The sequence below is a fragment of the Excalfactoria chinensis genome, chromosome 9, assembly GCF_039878825.1.
Source record: "Excalfactoria chinensis isolate bCotChi1 chromosome 9, bCotChi1.hap2, whole genome shotgun sequence".
NCBI classification, from domain to species: Eukaryota; Metazoa; Chordata; class Aves; order Galliformes; family Phasianidae; genus Excalfactoria; species Excalfactoria chinensis.
The window spans coordinates 1,987,575-2,003,951 of NC_092833.1; the positions used below are offsets into that span (position 1 = coordinate 1,987,575).

Genomic DNA, 16,377 nt, shown 5'->3' on the forward strand with positions numbered 1-16,377 from the left:
TGTTGGAATTGGGGGGGGGGGTGGCGGTGAGCAGAGCAGTTGGGCTGATGGGGGCTGCTCGCGCTTCCGGACGCTCTCGGCCCCGCCCACAGGCCCATAGCCCCGCCCACAGGTCTATAGCCCCGCCCACAGGCACATAGCCCCGCCCACAGCCGCAGCTCGCCCCGCCCACAACTGGTACTGCGCCTGCGCTGGGAGGACTCAGCCCGCACCATAGAGGAGGAGCGCTAGCGCGCCCCCTACCCTCTTCCTCTCCTCCAGCCCGCCCGGAAGCGGCGCGGGGCCGGGCCGGGGCGCTGCGGGCCGCGCCATGGCGGGCACTGCTCTTAAGCGGCTGATGGCTGAATACAAACGTGAGTAGCGGGGCGGGGCCGTGATGCTGCGGGCTGGGGGCGGCGGGGTGATGGACTCGGAGGAGGGCTGGCTGTGGGGCCGAGGATCTTCGGGTGGGGCGGCCTCACTGCCTGCAGACTGTGTGTGGGGTAGGGGCGGCTCTGAGGCCGGTCTCCGAAGGGCGGCTGCGATAGAGCGTACAGGGGAGGGCGGGGAAGGGTTTGGGAAGGGTTTGGGAAGGGTTTGCAGGCGCTGTGTGTGTGAGCGGTGCTGAGGGCACGGGGTGGGTTCGGCCCGGAGCACAGGAGCTGAGCGGAGGCCTCGTGGCAGCTGCAGCTCCTGGCAGGGAGCAGATGGGCAGCGCTGAGCTCAGCTCTGTGTGACAGCGACAGGGCCGGAGGGAACGGAGCACAGCATGGAGCTGTGCTGGGAGGGGGCAGGGAGAGGTTGTGCCCCCACAGGGCACGGCACAGCTCCATGGCGGCGGGCACGGCTTACTGGTATCTGAACACAAAACCCAAAACGACTCCAAAAGGTGAAGGAGTGCGCAGCTGGTGGGTGAGATGAGATGACCAAAAGCGGCTTTCTTTTTCGAGATAGACAGTTTGTTTTTTGGTTAGTTGGTTTTGGTCTTTCGTTTTCCAGCCTTTCACGTAACAGAAGGCACCAGGATAGGGGAAAATCCACTGTTTGGGTTCTCACTTTGCTTTGGTGGATGGCTTCAGCCTGTACCAGACTGAGTATTTCTGGGTACATGTTTTCAGACAAAACCCTGTGCTTGGTCTTGGGGCATCCTGCAGGGCATGAGCTCTAACCCATCTGATGGTGACAGCCAGCCCTGGCCTGCTGATGTAGTGTCCTAGTCACTGTGCTTTTCTTTGTTGTCATCCCAAAGCACTGACCTGAAAACCAGCCATAGCAGGACTGGTCTCTGCTCCTGTCTGCTCTCCTGTCTGTGTAAGTCCCCTCTGTCCCTAAAATAGTTCTGATACTTTATGGTTGGGAAGCTCCATGATCTTACTAAAACTCTATATGCGAATCAATTGCTAAGAGAAAACTGATACTAACTAAATAACATTGAGAAGGATGTTACTTAATGCTACAGGCAGACACTGTGTGAATCTTCTTTGCATCGTGTCCTGATGCAGCACTTGACATGAACCGAGATAACATCTTGTTTATTATTCTCCTTTATACTTTCCCAACAGTAGTCGGATAGAGCGTTATGAAAGGCAAAAGCAACACGCTGTGACTGAGGGCACAGCACTCCTTCTGCAGAGCTGAATTCCAGAAGTAAAGCAGAGCTTCCAGTTCTTTTGGTCACCTGCATGGCCCCGTGCTGTCTTCATGGCTGGCATCATGTATATGTGAAAAATGCTTGGTGCTGTGAGAGCTTTCAACCTGGTGGAACAGAAAAGCATTACTTCCCTCTGGGAGGTGCTGTGAAATGGCACTGTGTTCCCATCCAGGTGGAGCTGAAGAGAAGGTGGCTGTAAGCGCTAACAAGATTCATTGTTTTTGACCTCACTTAGAGCTTTGTTTGCTTGTTTGGAGGCTGACAGCTGTTTGCTGTCTCACGTATTGAAGTGTTTTTATACTCACGTAGATAAAGCTTTCAAAAATCAGATATAAAAAAGCATGTAGTTCCTGCTGGAGGATATGTTTGTTAGAATCTAAATTTAGAATATTTAATAGTATTAAAGCCTGAAATTAATCTCTCAATAGGAGCTTATGCTTGCAAGACTTAAGGAAACCTGCTGCTTCTGCCTTTACCATTTCCTTGCTGCATGCTCTTGAAGGTATCTTGTGTGTTTTAAATCTAAAATGGGTTACTTGGGAGACACTCAGTCGGAGCTGTAGGTGCAGAGAACGTGCAGTGTTTGGTCTCGCGTAGCTTACAGAAAAGCAAAGAGGTAACCGAGTAGTGGGTTGGAACTCTGGCAGGAATCGCTAGGAGCAGCACAGGGTTAAAACCAGGAGGTTATGGATCAAGCAGATCTGCATCATGCAGAGCAGCAGGGGTGGGGAAGTGAAATGGGAACGGAGGCACTGAGCCTGTGTGCACCCAAATCTGTCCCATGTTTCCACTTTGGTTGTGCCAGCTTTTCCCTTTCGTTCGGTCTCAGCTTAAAAGCAAAGCTTTAAAGCAAGGCTTAGCTCCTCTGCTGCAAGCTGGGACTTCATTGTGTTTGCATTTGGAAGCAAATCCCCTGTGGGCAGCACGACCGCCGTGCAAACCGAATGGGATGCCTTGAGGAGGATGCAAAGCTTCAACTGCTCCCAGTGCTGAAGACAGGCATTGTTCTGAGGCAGCTGGTGGGCCGCCCGCCATGGGCTGCTCCCACATGCGCTCGCCACATGTGCATGGCAGAGGGCTTGCAGCCACCCAGGCTCCTGGGACACCCCAGAGTGGCTCTGGTGGGGTGTGAATGCCCAGTGCCTTACCTGCCAGCCTCAGCTTTTCCTCAAGCCTCTCTGCTGCTTTGTCTTCCTCTTCGATTGCTACTTCAAACACCTTTATTTTTAGTATTTATTAAGATTCCTTTTCTGAGTTTCCTTTTTCCCCTTTTTGCCACGTTGCCTGTTCATCCCCCCATTCTCTCAGAGGCCCCCAGTAATACACTGCTGACTGGGACTTTGCCCTATTTTGGATGCTGCAGTGGGACTGAAGCATTTACTGCCATGCCAGCTCCTGGCAGCTCATGCTTTGCAGCTCTTGAAAGCAGAGCACCCCGTTTCCGTGTTTCTAGGCAAACCATGCAGTAGGATGTGTCCATCCATGATTAAAAGGCCTTTCTTCATTCTTAATACCTCCTCCAAATCAAAGCTCCTGTGCCCGTTGTTACGTCTACAACAGCCCATTCACTGCCCAGTTACCACCTCGCCTGGTCCTTCAGAATGGAAACCTCTGACTGGTGTCCAAGGGCAGAGGTGAGCAGGGAGAAGTGAAGAAGTAAGCTTCCATTGCCCTTTGGGTTCCTTGCTCCAGGGATTTGCCTTGTGATTCCCAGCACCTGGCTTTGCTTGGAGAGCTGTACAGAACCCCTCAGCACAGCTACCAGTCCCTGTGTGTCCTGTCCCATTAGCACAGGGTCTGAAATATCAGAACTCCCTGGATTTTCAGGGGAAACTGTGGGAAATAGCAGAATTGTGGGGTCTTGTTTGTTTTCCCTTAAAGAAAGAGCCCTAAGATGGGTCCAAATAGCTTCAGGAGCTCCCAGGTTTGGCATCTCCATCTGCCTAGAATTATCTAGAAGCAGAGCTGCTGCAAACCCACCGACAAGCTGGAAAAACCTGCTCTGTAATGTCCCTGTTCTCATATTCAGGATGTGTTCAGCCCTGGTACTGACCTCCAATCTGCTGCTCTTCTTTTGAACTTGGATCTATGCTGAAGCTGATGGCAATCTGAGTGAGCCAGAGGGTTTTGCTATCTTTCCTGCCAGCATATCTCAATGGCTTTTGAATCCATCACCGCTTTGAGACAAAAATCTTTGTTCTGGTTTGTGCATTGTTACCCACAGCTCTCATTTACAGCCCAGCAGGATTTACATTAGGCCTCTCATTCAGCAGTTCATGACTTCTCATCTTCCCTGGTGATGCATTGCTGCTTGTTTTCAGGTAGCAGAACGCATGTGGTGCTCTGTGGTTGCATGGTGCGAGTTGCTGGTAGAAGTTCACTGATGAATTGGGAATTGTAGCTGTTTCCTACACGGAGCAAGGGTGGCTCACTCAGAGCATGCTGTGTGCAGCCACAGCTGTGCCCTTGGTCTCTTTCAACTTGCACTTCCCAGGCTGCATGGGGTGAGATGGTTTAGATCTGCAGAACAGAGGCACTTGTCATTATCTCTTTGCTTCTGCTCCTTCACCTTTTAGTCTTGTTTTGGGTTTTGTGTGGATATGCTGTGAAGTCTAAGTCAGTGCAAAATAGGCCATAGCAGTACAACCTGTTTTCTCTTTGGGTTGTTGAGTGTATAGCTTTATACCCAGTAGCACATTGCTCCATGCTTGTGAAAAGGGATCTTTTTTTTGCCTTCCTTCCCAATTTCCTTCCACTGGGAAGACAAAGACAAGTTTAGAGATCTTGAAAAAGCACAAGACCTCAGACAATGTCCTTGTCTCTAAAACAGAGAGATATGGATGTGATGGATGGACTGCTCAGTTTAGCTGGATGGTTGCACTGAAACTGTTGTGGTCAAAAGCCCCGTGTCCATGTGATGTCCCTTGGGTCTATTTTGGGACAGTGTGTGCTTGCAGCCCTGAAGGCCAGCTGTATGCTGGGCTATATTAAAAGCAGCATGGCCAGCAGGTTTTGGGGCCAGCATCCTCCTCTCTGCCCTTGTGAAGCCCCACCTGAAGCCCTGTGTTCAGCCCTTCACAGCAGGGAGGTGGAACCTCCCTATTTAAGGTGTTTAAGGTCCCTTCCAACCCAAACCGTTCTATGGTTCTGCAATCATTTTGCTTAGAAAATGGTCTTGCGTGGACCTTTTGGATGTCAAACCTAGCTCAGAAAAGCAAGGCCAGCAGATTCCTCCTGTGGTTTTCTCAGGCTGCGTTAACATTCCTTGTCTTTTTTCTTTTACAGAACTGACCCTGAACCCACCAGAAGGGATAGTAGCAGGTGAGATGCCGGGCAGCTCGTGTACTGTGAAATTGGAGCCTTACTTTCTGGCAGCTCTGAGCATCATTTCATGGTGTTTTTTTTTCCCTCGTAGGTCCTATGAACGAAGAAAACTTCTTTGAGTGGGAAGCTCTGATTATGTGAGTCAATATTGTCTCTTTCTGAAAACAACACTTGTATTCTATGTGTAACTCTGGGAGGACAAGGATATTAAAAAGAAGCCGTCCTAGTTTTGCATTGTATTGACTTTGGCCCGTCTCTGGCTGGAAACTTCTTTTCTGATCCAAACTGGGAAGTATATTTGGAGTTTAAACAGTGTGACGGGGCAGCTTAAGTGATGATTTGTCTTGCAGGTGTCATAATAAGAAACACTTGGCATGCGTAACTTGCAGATTTTACGAGAGTCATCGTTTGGGCTCAACTGTCTATACTGTGTATACAAACACTGCAGGAAACCATAAATTGCTTGTAGATCACACAAACATTGCTCAACTGCAAATACAGGACAGGTTTCCTCAAGTTCTAAGAGGAGCAAAATGGTCAGATAGACCATCAGTGATAGGAGAAAAAAAAAATCAGTGTCTAAAATTAGTTTACTTACTATTCAACTTATGGTAGGAAAATTGAAAGAGAATTGATCTGAGATAGCATTGAAATTGAAATCCTTCTGCTCCTGAGCTGATGAGTCTAGTTGTTCACAGCTGAAATTACCTTGAAAAGACAAGGTCTTACCCAGCAGTTTGCAGGTTCTTCTCTCTCACTTCTACTACGTTGCTCGTGCTGCCTGTAACCTTCTTTGGGGGGTTTTGGGTGCGTGGTGATTTTTACAAGATAAAAGTTCTGCAGATTTGTTGGAGGGGAAAGAACAGGTCTGACAATTCGCACGCATAACAATGAGATGAGGAAGTTCCAGTCCTGCAGCTGATAACCTGTTGGTTGGGCTAATCCACTCTCTGCTGCTTTTCTTGTGCTCTTTGGTAAGAGCCCCTGACTGGGGCTGGGCACAGGTCAGGCCTTCAGCACGGCTCCTTGTTCTGCGTGACCCTTTGGAGAGTGTTGTCCTGGAGTGGAAAAGCAGCTGGCACAGAAACAATGCCGTTCCTATCAAGCTGTAGTGTGTCACCTATTCTGTACGAGCTGTGTGGGTGATCCTGCTTTCTTGCAAGCTTGAGGCTCTAAGTTATTTTAATCCTTGGTAGATAGATCTGGATTACCACTACTTGTTTGTGAGTCGACACAGGGCTGGTTGCAGCAAGACATCCTGTGAGGAGCAGGTTGCACTTCCTGGCTGCTCAGTCTCCTGAAGATAAACACCAGCCATGGAATTAGGTAGATGACTACAGTCAGAACCTGTTGCCTTAGGCAACCATGGAATCTTACTTTTCGTTCTGTAAGTGGGACAGTTACCACATTTCTCAAACATGCTTTTTCTGATGGACCCACTGCTAGCTCAGGAAGCTGCGTGTTGCTCGGTGTTAAGAAACTCCAGAGGATTTATTGCTCTTCTTGGAATGTGGAAGGAAATTCCTGTCCATCACTGCTTTCTAGCAACAGAGATTTTGTGGTTGATGACAGCTTGCATGGGGGACACGCAGAATACTTGGTGTTCTCTGCCTAGAAAATACCTTTTTCTGATCTTTCCCCTAACAAATTCTTAAACAGCAGAGGATCTGCTTGCAGACTTGAAAGCCCTTTAAAGTGCTGAGTGTTGAGCTTCAGGTCTTTGTCGGCGCTAAATGAGAGGCGGAGGTGCTTTTAGTTTCTGAATTGTGTGTGTGTCATAATAAAGTTATACTTTAAGATCTGTTAAATCGTGAAGCTGTGGTACAATAGAAACATGTTTACCCTAAGCAGGTTGGGTTACTTTAATCTCTTTACAAAACCCTATTGGTAAACATGTTTGAGTACATTTGGAAAGCCAGCTACACGACTTGTTTATGTTTGCGATAATCTTCTTGAGTGTTTTGTAATCTCAAATGTGCTGTGTGAGACTGTGGGATTGAAAGAAGTGCAGATGAGGTGATTAAAGTAAGGTTGACTTGCATTGGAGAGGGATGAAATGCACAAGGTAGATAAGTGCTGTAGTAATGAAAACAGAACAGAATATTATTCTTCTCTCCATGCACTTTCTAGAAAGCTAGAGTACATCATTGCAAACAGAACTGAAGAAAGGGACTTAAGAGAGGAAAAGACATTGCCCATTTCTCTATCTGGAGGTGGGCTGGTTGATGGTACAGAGACTAATATGAGACTTGGCCCAGGGATTATTTTTAAAGGCTGTTTTTATATATAATAACAAAACTAGTTTGTATTCGTGATGTTCTTGCCTGCAGCAGCAGTGCTGGATAAATGCTGAACATGAGTGTTCTGCATTGACATGACTGAATTATAGGACGGTTCTTATGCTTATGGATTAGAGCTGTAGGTTGAAATACGAGGTGGTGATTTTTCTGAATAGTGAAAGCTTACAGCCTGGTTTAAAGTGTTTCCTTCTGATAACAGTAGCTGACTTGGAGTATTTACAAAAGCCAAACCTTTGCAGCCAGGTACCTCATTTCTGGTGATAAATAGCTCCAGCACGTGGATGGAGTTTATCAGCTCAGTGCCTTGACACTGCGTGAGGTCTGACAGGCTGTGTTATGTTATGCAAGCTCGTGAATTTAATGTTTCAAGACCAAGTTTTGACCTCTAGCACGGAATTCCCCTCTGCAGCATCTGATGACTGTGGGGTTTCATCTTTTTCCACCCTCTTTTAACAAATGAGAAACCACTTACAAATGTACTTGAAGCCATGGTTATGGCATTAATTGCTGTTATCACTTCAGTTTTCCCTCCTGTTTTGGCAGATACTACCCTTGTTTTTTTTTCCCCTTGCCTAAGCAACATCAAACTCACAAAGTTTAGAATCTTCATATAATGTCTTGTATCACAGGAATTATTCCTAGCACGATTTTGCTCTGCTTTGGATTCAGCGCAGTTACATTTAGCACAGGCACTGCAGGAATAACACAGCTTTTGTTAACTCCTGGAATTCGTATCGATGTCTTTGCCATAGCTGCTGGGAACAAGAAGGGATGGGAAAGAAACAAATGCATGTGGAGGATAAGGAAGGCTGCTTAGGTCGCAGTGCACAATGACCGAGTCAGATGTAAGGCAGTTGGTCTGATCCTAGCTGAGCATTGCTCTTGGTTCCTGCTGCATTTCAGTGCCTTGTGCGGTTATAGAACTGCAGAATGCTTAGATTGGAAGTGGCCTTTAGGATCATACAGTTCCAGCCCTTTGCTCTCCCACCAGATCAGACTGTCCAAAGCCCCATCCAGCCTGGCCACACCAAGAATAATACAGAAGTGCTATGGCAGCTGACTAGATGCTGATTTTCATGCTACAGAATGGTAGGAATAGAGCTTTGTGATCCTTGAGACTAAAGAGGACTAAAGGGAAGAAAATGTTCATTACCAGCAATGGCTTGGGCCCTTCCTAGGCTTGGTGCTGCCCTTGGCACCTCCCTTAGGCTTGCAGTTTGGGTGTGCAGGGGAAGTTTGCAGAAGGGCATCCCATGGGGGAAAGGGTTATTTGCTGTTGGCTCAGTGGGAAAGATGCTGCTGCTGTGATCTGGGCTTTTCTTGGTGCAGTCCTTATCAGGGGGAGAAGCTCAGGGAAAATCCCAGCAGAAGGCCCAGAGGTCCTGAAAGTGTGATGTGCTGTGCTGTGAAATCCCTACAGAGCAGGTGGTGTGACTGCAGAAGCACCATGCTCTTTGCCTTGCTGGTCCTGCTGATAATCCTTTTAGAACTGAAAGCAGTAAGTTGAACCGCTGTGATCTTCAGAATGTTTTGTAGTTGCAAACGCTGTCTTGGATTAACTTTAATAATTTCTTTGAAGTTGACCCTGGCAGCAATGAATGGCTGAAACAAAAGCAGTATGCTGTCTTAATGCAGGGCCTAAAATGGAGCGTGTTGGGTTAACGTATTTGACAGAAGAGCCCTCAAGGCTGTGTGTTTGCTCTCAGAACTGAAGACACCCACCAGCTTTTTAATGCGTGTATGTACATACCCTTAGAAGTTCAACAATAAGCCTTGAAAATGCAGCTGGAATTAAAATCCATGTGAAAAAAAATGCATTCAGTTCATCCTCAGATGTGAATATTGAATCCTGACTAAATTTAAGGAAAAGACCAGAAAGGGAGCATACAGGGTTGAGATGTTTTATGTAGCTGCATTTCTCTAATCTCACTTTGTGTCAATATTCCAGTTTAAAGTGCTTAGATCTTGGGTTTATCTGCCAGCCAAGCCTTCTGAATTGCAGAGTTTGAGTGACCCTCTGTAGGGCTTCCAAGGCAATAGAATCCTCGTTTCTAATGCTTTCTAATAAAGACATGAGATTTCCTTGGCTGAGATGTTAAGTGACGAAGCCTGTTTTCTGATCTTTCCAATCAGGGGAGATGGAGTTTGTTTTATGACTTCCAGGTGGTTCATCTAGTTGGAATAAATCACACGAAACAAACTCTTTTGCTTACCTTCCAAAAACGTTTTGTGTAGAGAGGATAAGATAGTTGTCTTTCTATGCTCACTTTATCACGCTTTGAACTAGATGCTGAACACAAGAAGGAAATGTTTCTGCAGGAGCCTTGATGAAGTTATTTCTTCTCTGTGTATGTTCGAGGGAGGGGGGGCTGAATGCCTGAGGTCTGCAAAGCAGCCGGGCTGTCCTGCATCTGGCAGTTATGGTCCCTGGGCTGCATTTTATTTTCACAAAACATCGTGTGGTTGCACTCGATACTGGCAGTTTGAATCCTCCGAGGTTTTATAGGCTATTTTTGTGCTGCAGCATTTGACATCTCTGTCTCTGCAGCCTAACAGCATCTTCAAAGACACGGGGAGTCCCACACCTGCCTCTGCCTTCTCTTGACGTGCAGACACTCAAATCCTGGAACATGCCTTGGAGCCAGATACTCCAATTATAGCCAGACACACCCTGCTAATTAAGCCATGTTGTGACCTTCCTAGTAATTTACTGTGCAAGCTTTGATATTTTTTTTTATATTTTTTCCCCCCATTCCCTCCCAAACCCCATATTTGGATTTAAGTTTATGAGGTGTGGGCTGAAAGTGTTTTAACTCTTAGTATTCTGGAGTAGATGATACAACCCAAACCTAAGACATCTCATTAGACGAGAAGCTGGGGAAAGAAATATATGTAACTCGTGTGAATCTCTTTTTATCTCTTTCTAGGGGTCCTGAAGATACCTGTTTCGAGTATGGGGTTTTCCCTGCTATTTTGAGCTTCCCACTTGACTATCCACTAAGTCCTCCAAAGATGAGGTTCACGTGTGAGATGTTCCATCCAAACAGTGAGTCTGATGCATGGGGAGCGGGGGGCTTTTACACCATAAACAAACAGCTTCTGCAGCGAGAGAGCAGGCATCCTGACCCAGGGATGAGTGATGCTCTCCCAATCCATTCAGTAGGCGTTTGCAGCTACAAAGCAGTGCTGCTCTTTGCTAGGGTCGCTCTCTCTTTGTCACATTAATCCTTATATACCTTATGATGTTAAACAGCCCAGTAGATTCCAACAATTCCACTGCCTTGAAGAGCATTCCAGGAATACTTGTAACTACTGCACTAACAGTCGAAAGGTAAATGTTTTGTACACAATGTAAGATTTAGTAAAACAATACGGACTCTTTCCAATGTTGCTCTGTGGTTTGTATTTAGGTAGTTTTGTGTTACTTTAACTAGTGAAAATGTATTCATCTTGACCAAAGTTTGGATGCAGCTTTAGCTGGCAGCATGGCTTTTTTTCCCTTTAAACAGAGGCATGATCTTTCTGAAGTCCAGGCTGCTCCATCCATGCAGCTGGCACATTTGCAGGCCTCAACACTAAAGACTTTGCTGGCCTTTTTGCTGCAACTCTAGAGCTGACAGTACCTGAGCTTTATTTCTCCTGGGACTTCAGGGGAAGGAATTGAAGTAACAAAGAGTACAGCTTTTTGCCTTGGACTGATAAAAACCTTAAAGCTCTTTTTCACAGCCCCAAGTGTTACTTCCTGGAGTCAGTCCTGGCATTTGCTGTCAAGTTGTTAATACATCTACCAAATCAGCATGGATAGTGATGAGACTGTTGTCATCACCCAGATTTGATGAGCTGGACCCACGTTTGAGGCTGTTAGGCCTCTGCCACTTGCGAACAATAAGCAGCAAACACTACCCTGCTGCCTAGGGTTTCCTTCTCAGCTGGCATTCCGACGTATGTACAATGCAAGTCTTAGTCTCAGCTGGGAAAGCTATTTATGTATTATCTTATTCCAAGGAATTTTGCATTTACTTGAAGTTCCTCTACTTTCCTCTTCCCAAAGCACTACTGACACAGATTCTTGCCCATTTAATCCACAAACAAGCCCATATTTTTGTTTTCACATGGGGGCACATCTGTTTGCACAGCACAGAACTGTGCACAAGTGCCCAAGGCAGTTCAGTGTCACCTTTGCAGCTCAGATGTCTGCAGCAGCATATGGAAACTGCATGGCCAAATTTGTTGCTCCAGCTGGGTTAATTCACCCAGACTTCTTGGTGGGACAGGTCTGCATCCATGCAGTGTGCTGCTATTTTAGCTCTCTGCTTGGCTTGCAGATCTCTGCTATGAACTGCTTTGTGTGACAGAATGCAGAATAGCCAGGAGGAGTGGGCTACTAGAGGCCCAAGCAGCCTGACTCAGCTGCTGCACACACATGGGCATTTCTATGATGCTGGGTCATGTTAATGAAAATTCAAGGTCACTAACAGCAGAGAAGTTTGCTTAATTCTTTTTTACAGTCATGGTCCAATGGAGGATTCCAGCATGCGTTCAGTGATGTATGACTGTTACCCTGTGATTTAGGTAGGACTAGTCAGCTGCTTGGAGCTATGGCTGTGCACTAATGCCAGGCTTGTTGCACCAGGCTGCAGCTCTTACTTGTTCCAAGGAACCTCTTATTGGTTGCTGAGTGATCTGAGTTTATCCAGCAGGCTTTCCTTGGGGAGGATGATTTGTACATTTGTTTAACAGAAGTTTGTGTTAGATTTTTGTCTTTTGGGTTTTTAGCAAAAGGAAATTTTAAACTGGGTTTGTGTCAGTCGTATGAAGGCAAAGCCCAAAAGATGTAGATGGGCCAAGTGTTTCCTTGGAGTAATAGTCAATCCCCTGTACTTTTTACACAGTTTACCCAGATGGGAGAGTTTGCATCTCTATTCTTCACGCTCCTGGGGATGATCCCATGGGATACGAGAGCAGCGCTGAGCGGTGGAGTCCTGTGCAGAGTGTGGAGAAGATCCTCTTGTCTGTCGTTAGCATGCTGGCAGGTAAGGGCTGGGCTTTTATTAGCAAGAGCTCAGCTAGCTTCTGCTTGATACACACCTGAAGCTTCTACTTGTATTTTCACACTTAAGCTACTTGACAGCAATCAGAGTATTAAAGCCCTCATGTTTATTTATCAATAAGCCATTTTTCTTAAAATAATCGGGGAGGGGAAAGTCTGAATTATTAAATGGGTATTTCCAGCTTTCTGACAACTGCACTGTGTTCCTTCTGGTCAGCAGCAGCCAGATATGGGGTGATGGTCAGGCAATGGGTCCTAAAGTTCAGCTGCTCCTGAATAAAGCAGAAATGGATTTGGCTTTAGCAGCTGAAGGGAGTTATAAGGCAGATAAATCAGTATGCTAGATAGGAGTCCATGGCATCTATTCGCCTTCCGGTTCCCTTGATTTCTGTTTGGCAGCCTGGGAAATGTACCCTGTTCTGCCATCTCTGATATAAAGGAAGCCTTCTTGTGGTGAAAACAGTCAGCGTAACTTCTTACTTTAAATCCTGCAAGAACTATGGATCAGATCTCTTGTGCACATCTTCCTGACGGATGGATCTTTTCCACGCTGTGGACAGTGCTGTTGAACTGCCTGAAAAGGCAGAAGCGCATCCCCAAGAATCAGTTTGGAGTGATGAAAGTTTAGGTCTTAGAAGCATCAAAGCTGATCAAAGAGCACTCAAAAGATTCTTATCTGTGTCTGTGTCAGCTTCAAAATGGCAACCTGCTGATGGAATCTGTCCAGAGACCAGTGCCTCATTGCGCTCCCTGTGCCCTCCAGGATCATGGCTTGTTGTACAACCTTACCTAGACTGTTCTACTGGGGAATCATCTGGTCTCTCTTGTTCTCTAATCCTGTTTTCCCTATGGCTTTTTGGAGGAATTAGTATAAAACATCATCTTCCTCCAGGCTGCTGGCGAGCTCTCAGCTGTGGATCTGCCAATAGAGCAAACCTGAGTTTACTAAACGGGGTGTCCTGCGCATCTATTCTGCTGGCTGGGCTTTAAGGGTCAGCAGCATTGTATTGAGAGAAACGTCAACCTAAAGTGTCTGCCCTGAACTGAGTTGTGTATTTGGACCAGAATGTGTAGCAGAATGAGCAGAGTATGTTCTTAGTGGCTTGTATAACCCTGTGACAGTTGTCTTGCTGCATGCTGACCGTGAACCTGAAAAATCCCATGCCTCAGCTTACCCCTCTACAAAAAGAAGTGTTGGAGTTGCAGGGTCTTAGTGTACTTTGTAAAGCACTTTGAAATCCTCAGATGAAAGATATTGCAGAAATGAAAACATTCGATGATGAGTTGTTGTGTTTTTTGTTTTGTTTTTAATAGAACAAACCATCCAAAAGATGGGCAGAGCCTGTTTGGGTGGCCTGCTTTGTGAGGCTTTGTGTTTGCGAAGCCACAGAACCAGAACAAATACGTAGCAGAGAGCACTGTGCAGTTTTACATACGTTTGACAGCACTGCTGGTGACGCACAGTGGTATTCTGTCTGCACGTTGGGGCTCAGCTCTCCAGAGCATCAGCAAAGTGAAACAGTCTTTCTCTGCCACTTGTTTCTTGCCTGAAGCCTACCTTGCTGCAGTGCTCTTTTGTGATCAGTTAAATGAGAACTGTTAGGGAGTCCGTCAGCTGTAACTGGCATTCATTTAATGGTGTTTCAGCAGTGCAGAGCAGGGGAAGTATACCAGAGCCACGGGGAAGTGACAGTGCAGAGACGTTGCTGAAGAAATGAGCTGATGTTGCTCAGTCCCCTGCACACAGACCTTTCCATCTCTTTCGTTTCAGAGCCAAACGATGAAAGTGGAGCCAATGTAGATGCCTCCAAGATGTGGCGGGAAGACAGAGAACAGTTTAACAGAATTGCCAAGCAGATTGTGCAGAAGTCACTTGGACTTTAAGCTCACAAAAAGACTGAAGTGTTTTGTATTTCTCTCCACCTGAAAAAGAGCAGTGCTCAGTGCTGGTACCAAAAAGGAAAACTTTGCTAAACTATCGATCTAGTTCTTATCCTTTGTTATTTATTTACCATCTCTTTTCTGCTTCCGCTGCTGCACAGAAGCCTCTAGTTTACTCACTGAATCTTATGGGAAAGGGATTTATTGCTAGGGAAAATAATGGGAGCAATGTTGTTTCAAAGGCTCTTTGTTGCTACCTCACTTCATGGTATGGAAAGCTTGGAGACTTTGCAATCTACAGCCTGCTTCTGTCAGTCTGCTATTGGAGAACAGCCCTGAGTTAGATCACCTGCTGGAGGAATTAGATTTACATCTGTGTAGGTAGCATTGCATTGGGAACACCAGTAGACAAAATAGTTATCAGTCTTATCATACCAGCTAAGTTAAGGACAGTGTTTGCAGTCAGAACCGATCTGAAGACTGGTTAACCAGAGAAAGCTGTAAAACAGGGTTGTAGCCAGAATGGTTTAACATAGGAAGTGATTCAGCACCGTGTAACTTGAAGATCCACATGGTCGTTTCTAGCAGCTGGCTGGTACTCCTGCGTTACACTGTGAATTTGTACTGAGCCTTTCAGTTGCTTGGAAGAAAGCCCAAGAATTGCTTTACTGCTCCTTGAAGACATTCAGTGTAAGCTTTACATTCAGTTAGAGGTGCAAGATGTAAAGGCTGGGTTCTTAAATACTGGGTCAGGTTCACCGTGAGCCCTAGGTATGTCATCTGCAGCCTGAAAACGCAGTGAGGTTGTTCCTGCTCCTTGGGGGATGTAAGATATCTCTGCAGTTACATCAGCTCTTCTCTCCTGTAGCCATTTAGATGCTCAGAAAATGACGCATCGCTGGCCTTTGCCATCACAGCCCAGGTCACCCAGTTTTCAGGTGAAGGAGTCTTTGCCACCAATGGGTTTTGTAATACGGGCTGTGACACTTCTTTATGCTGAATGCAATAAGTAGGAGTCACCCAGCTGTGTTCTCTGGATGGTAAGATGCTTATTTAAAATGGCAGAGCCACTTCTGGTGGCTGGAGATGACAATCTGCAGTGCTTTGTGAAGCTGCTTAGGAGCTGCCAGTGACCTTTGTGCTTTGCAAGTGAGTCTCTTGTTTAAAAGCGAATCTTCTCTAAGTTATTACAAGCAGCAGAGCCCGCTGACGGCACGTGAAATCAAATGTTGTTGGCTGCTTTAAATGAGCTCCATTTGAGAAGGGCTGTTTTTCTAGGAGAAGCTTGGGAGTGGAAGGAGCTGCGCTGTGCAGAAAGCTTTACAGAGGAGATTGTGTGTGTGTGTGTGTGTGTTGAACTCGTCAGTATTTCCATCATGCTGCGCACGCTGCTTAGTCACAGGCTGCATATTGGTGGGTGCCACCTTTCTCATCTTTGAATTCAGAGTTTGTATTGCTGAGCTTACCCCTGTGGAAGTAATTCTTGTCGCTTTGGTGTGAGGGGGACCCAGCTTAGCATGGGAGCAGAGATGACAAGATAGTATTGTACCTAACTAGTATTTCAAGGCGTACAGGAAAATGTAGCATCTATATGCAAAATGAGGGTGGTTTTGGGGGTTGTAATATATGAAGCGTAGCTCCTGCAATTACCTCAGCTGCTGTTGGAGAGCTGTGTGCACCGCAGAGCAAACACTGTTTAGCAGACGTGGCAAATTGGGGCTCTTTTGGAGTGCAGAGTATTTCATTCACGTGTGTTTGCTCGTTATTTTACGGTGGGATTTAGTCTGTATTCTGAAAATAAAGTGATTATATATATTTTTTTCCTTTCATGAACGTGCTCAAATGTATTGCAGTAAGTGCTTTTAAGGGGTAAACAGCTGGTCAAGAGTCCAGTTTCACTGTGGGCCAATGGAGTGGAAGAGTTTGTGGTAATGCAAGTAAAACACTGGGGATGCTTTAGAGATCTGGAAGACTTGATGCAGTTGTCAGGGCTTTCCAGGAGAGTATCTTATCTCTGGTGGTGGCAATCAGTTGATATTTCAAAGAAAACACTAAAAATCTGGCAATCTGCAGATGTGACTCAGTTTGCCTCTAACAAAGGTTTTGTGGTGATCTAAGGCTTAGGAACGTCTTGTTATGGCAACAGGTGAATCATGAGCTGCTGTGTATCATTCCGAGTGCGCCGATACCAG

At 46.2% G+C, this 16,377-nt stretch overlaps 1 protein-coding gene across 1 annotated transcript; it reads left to right on the forward strand.

Moving 5' to 3' along the window:
* Positions 1 to 206: 206 nt before the first annotated feature.
* Positions 207 to 16,014, forward strand: UBE2G2 (ubiquitin conjugating enzyme E2 G2). Its single transcript, XM_072344477.1, has 6 exons — positions 207 to 353; positions 4,916 to 4,951; positions 5,046 to 5,091; positions 10,182 to 10,300; positions 12,147 to 12,287; positions 14,076 to 16,014. The coding sequence occupies exons 1-6, from the start codon at positions 311 to 313 to the stop codon at positions 14,186 to 14,188; spliced, it is 498 nt and encodes a 165-aa protein (XP_072200578.1). The 5' UTR covers positions 207 to 310; the 3' UTR covers positions 14,189 to 16,014.
* Positions 16,015 to 16,377: the final 363 nt, after the last annotated feature.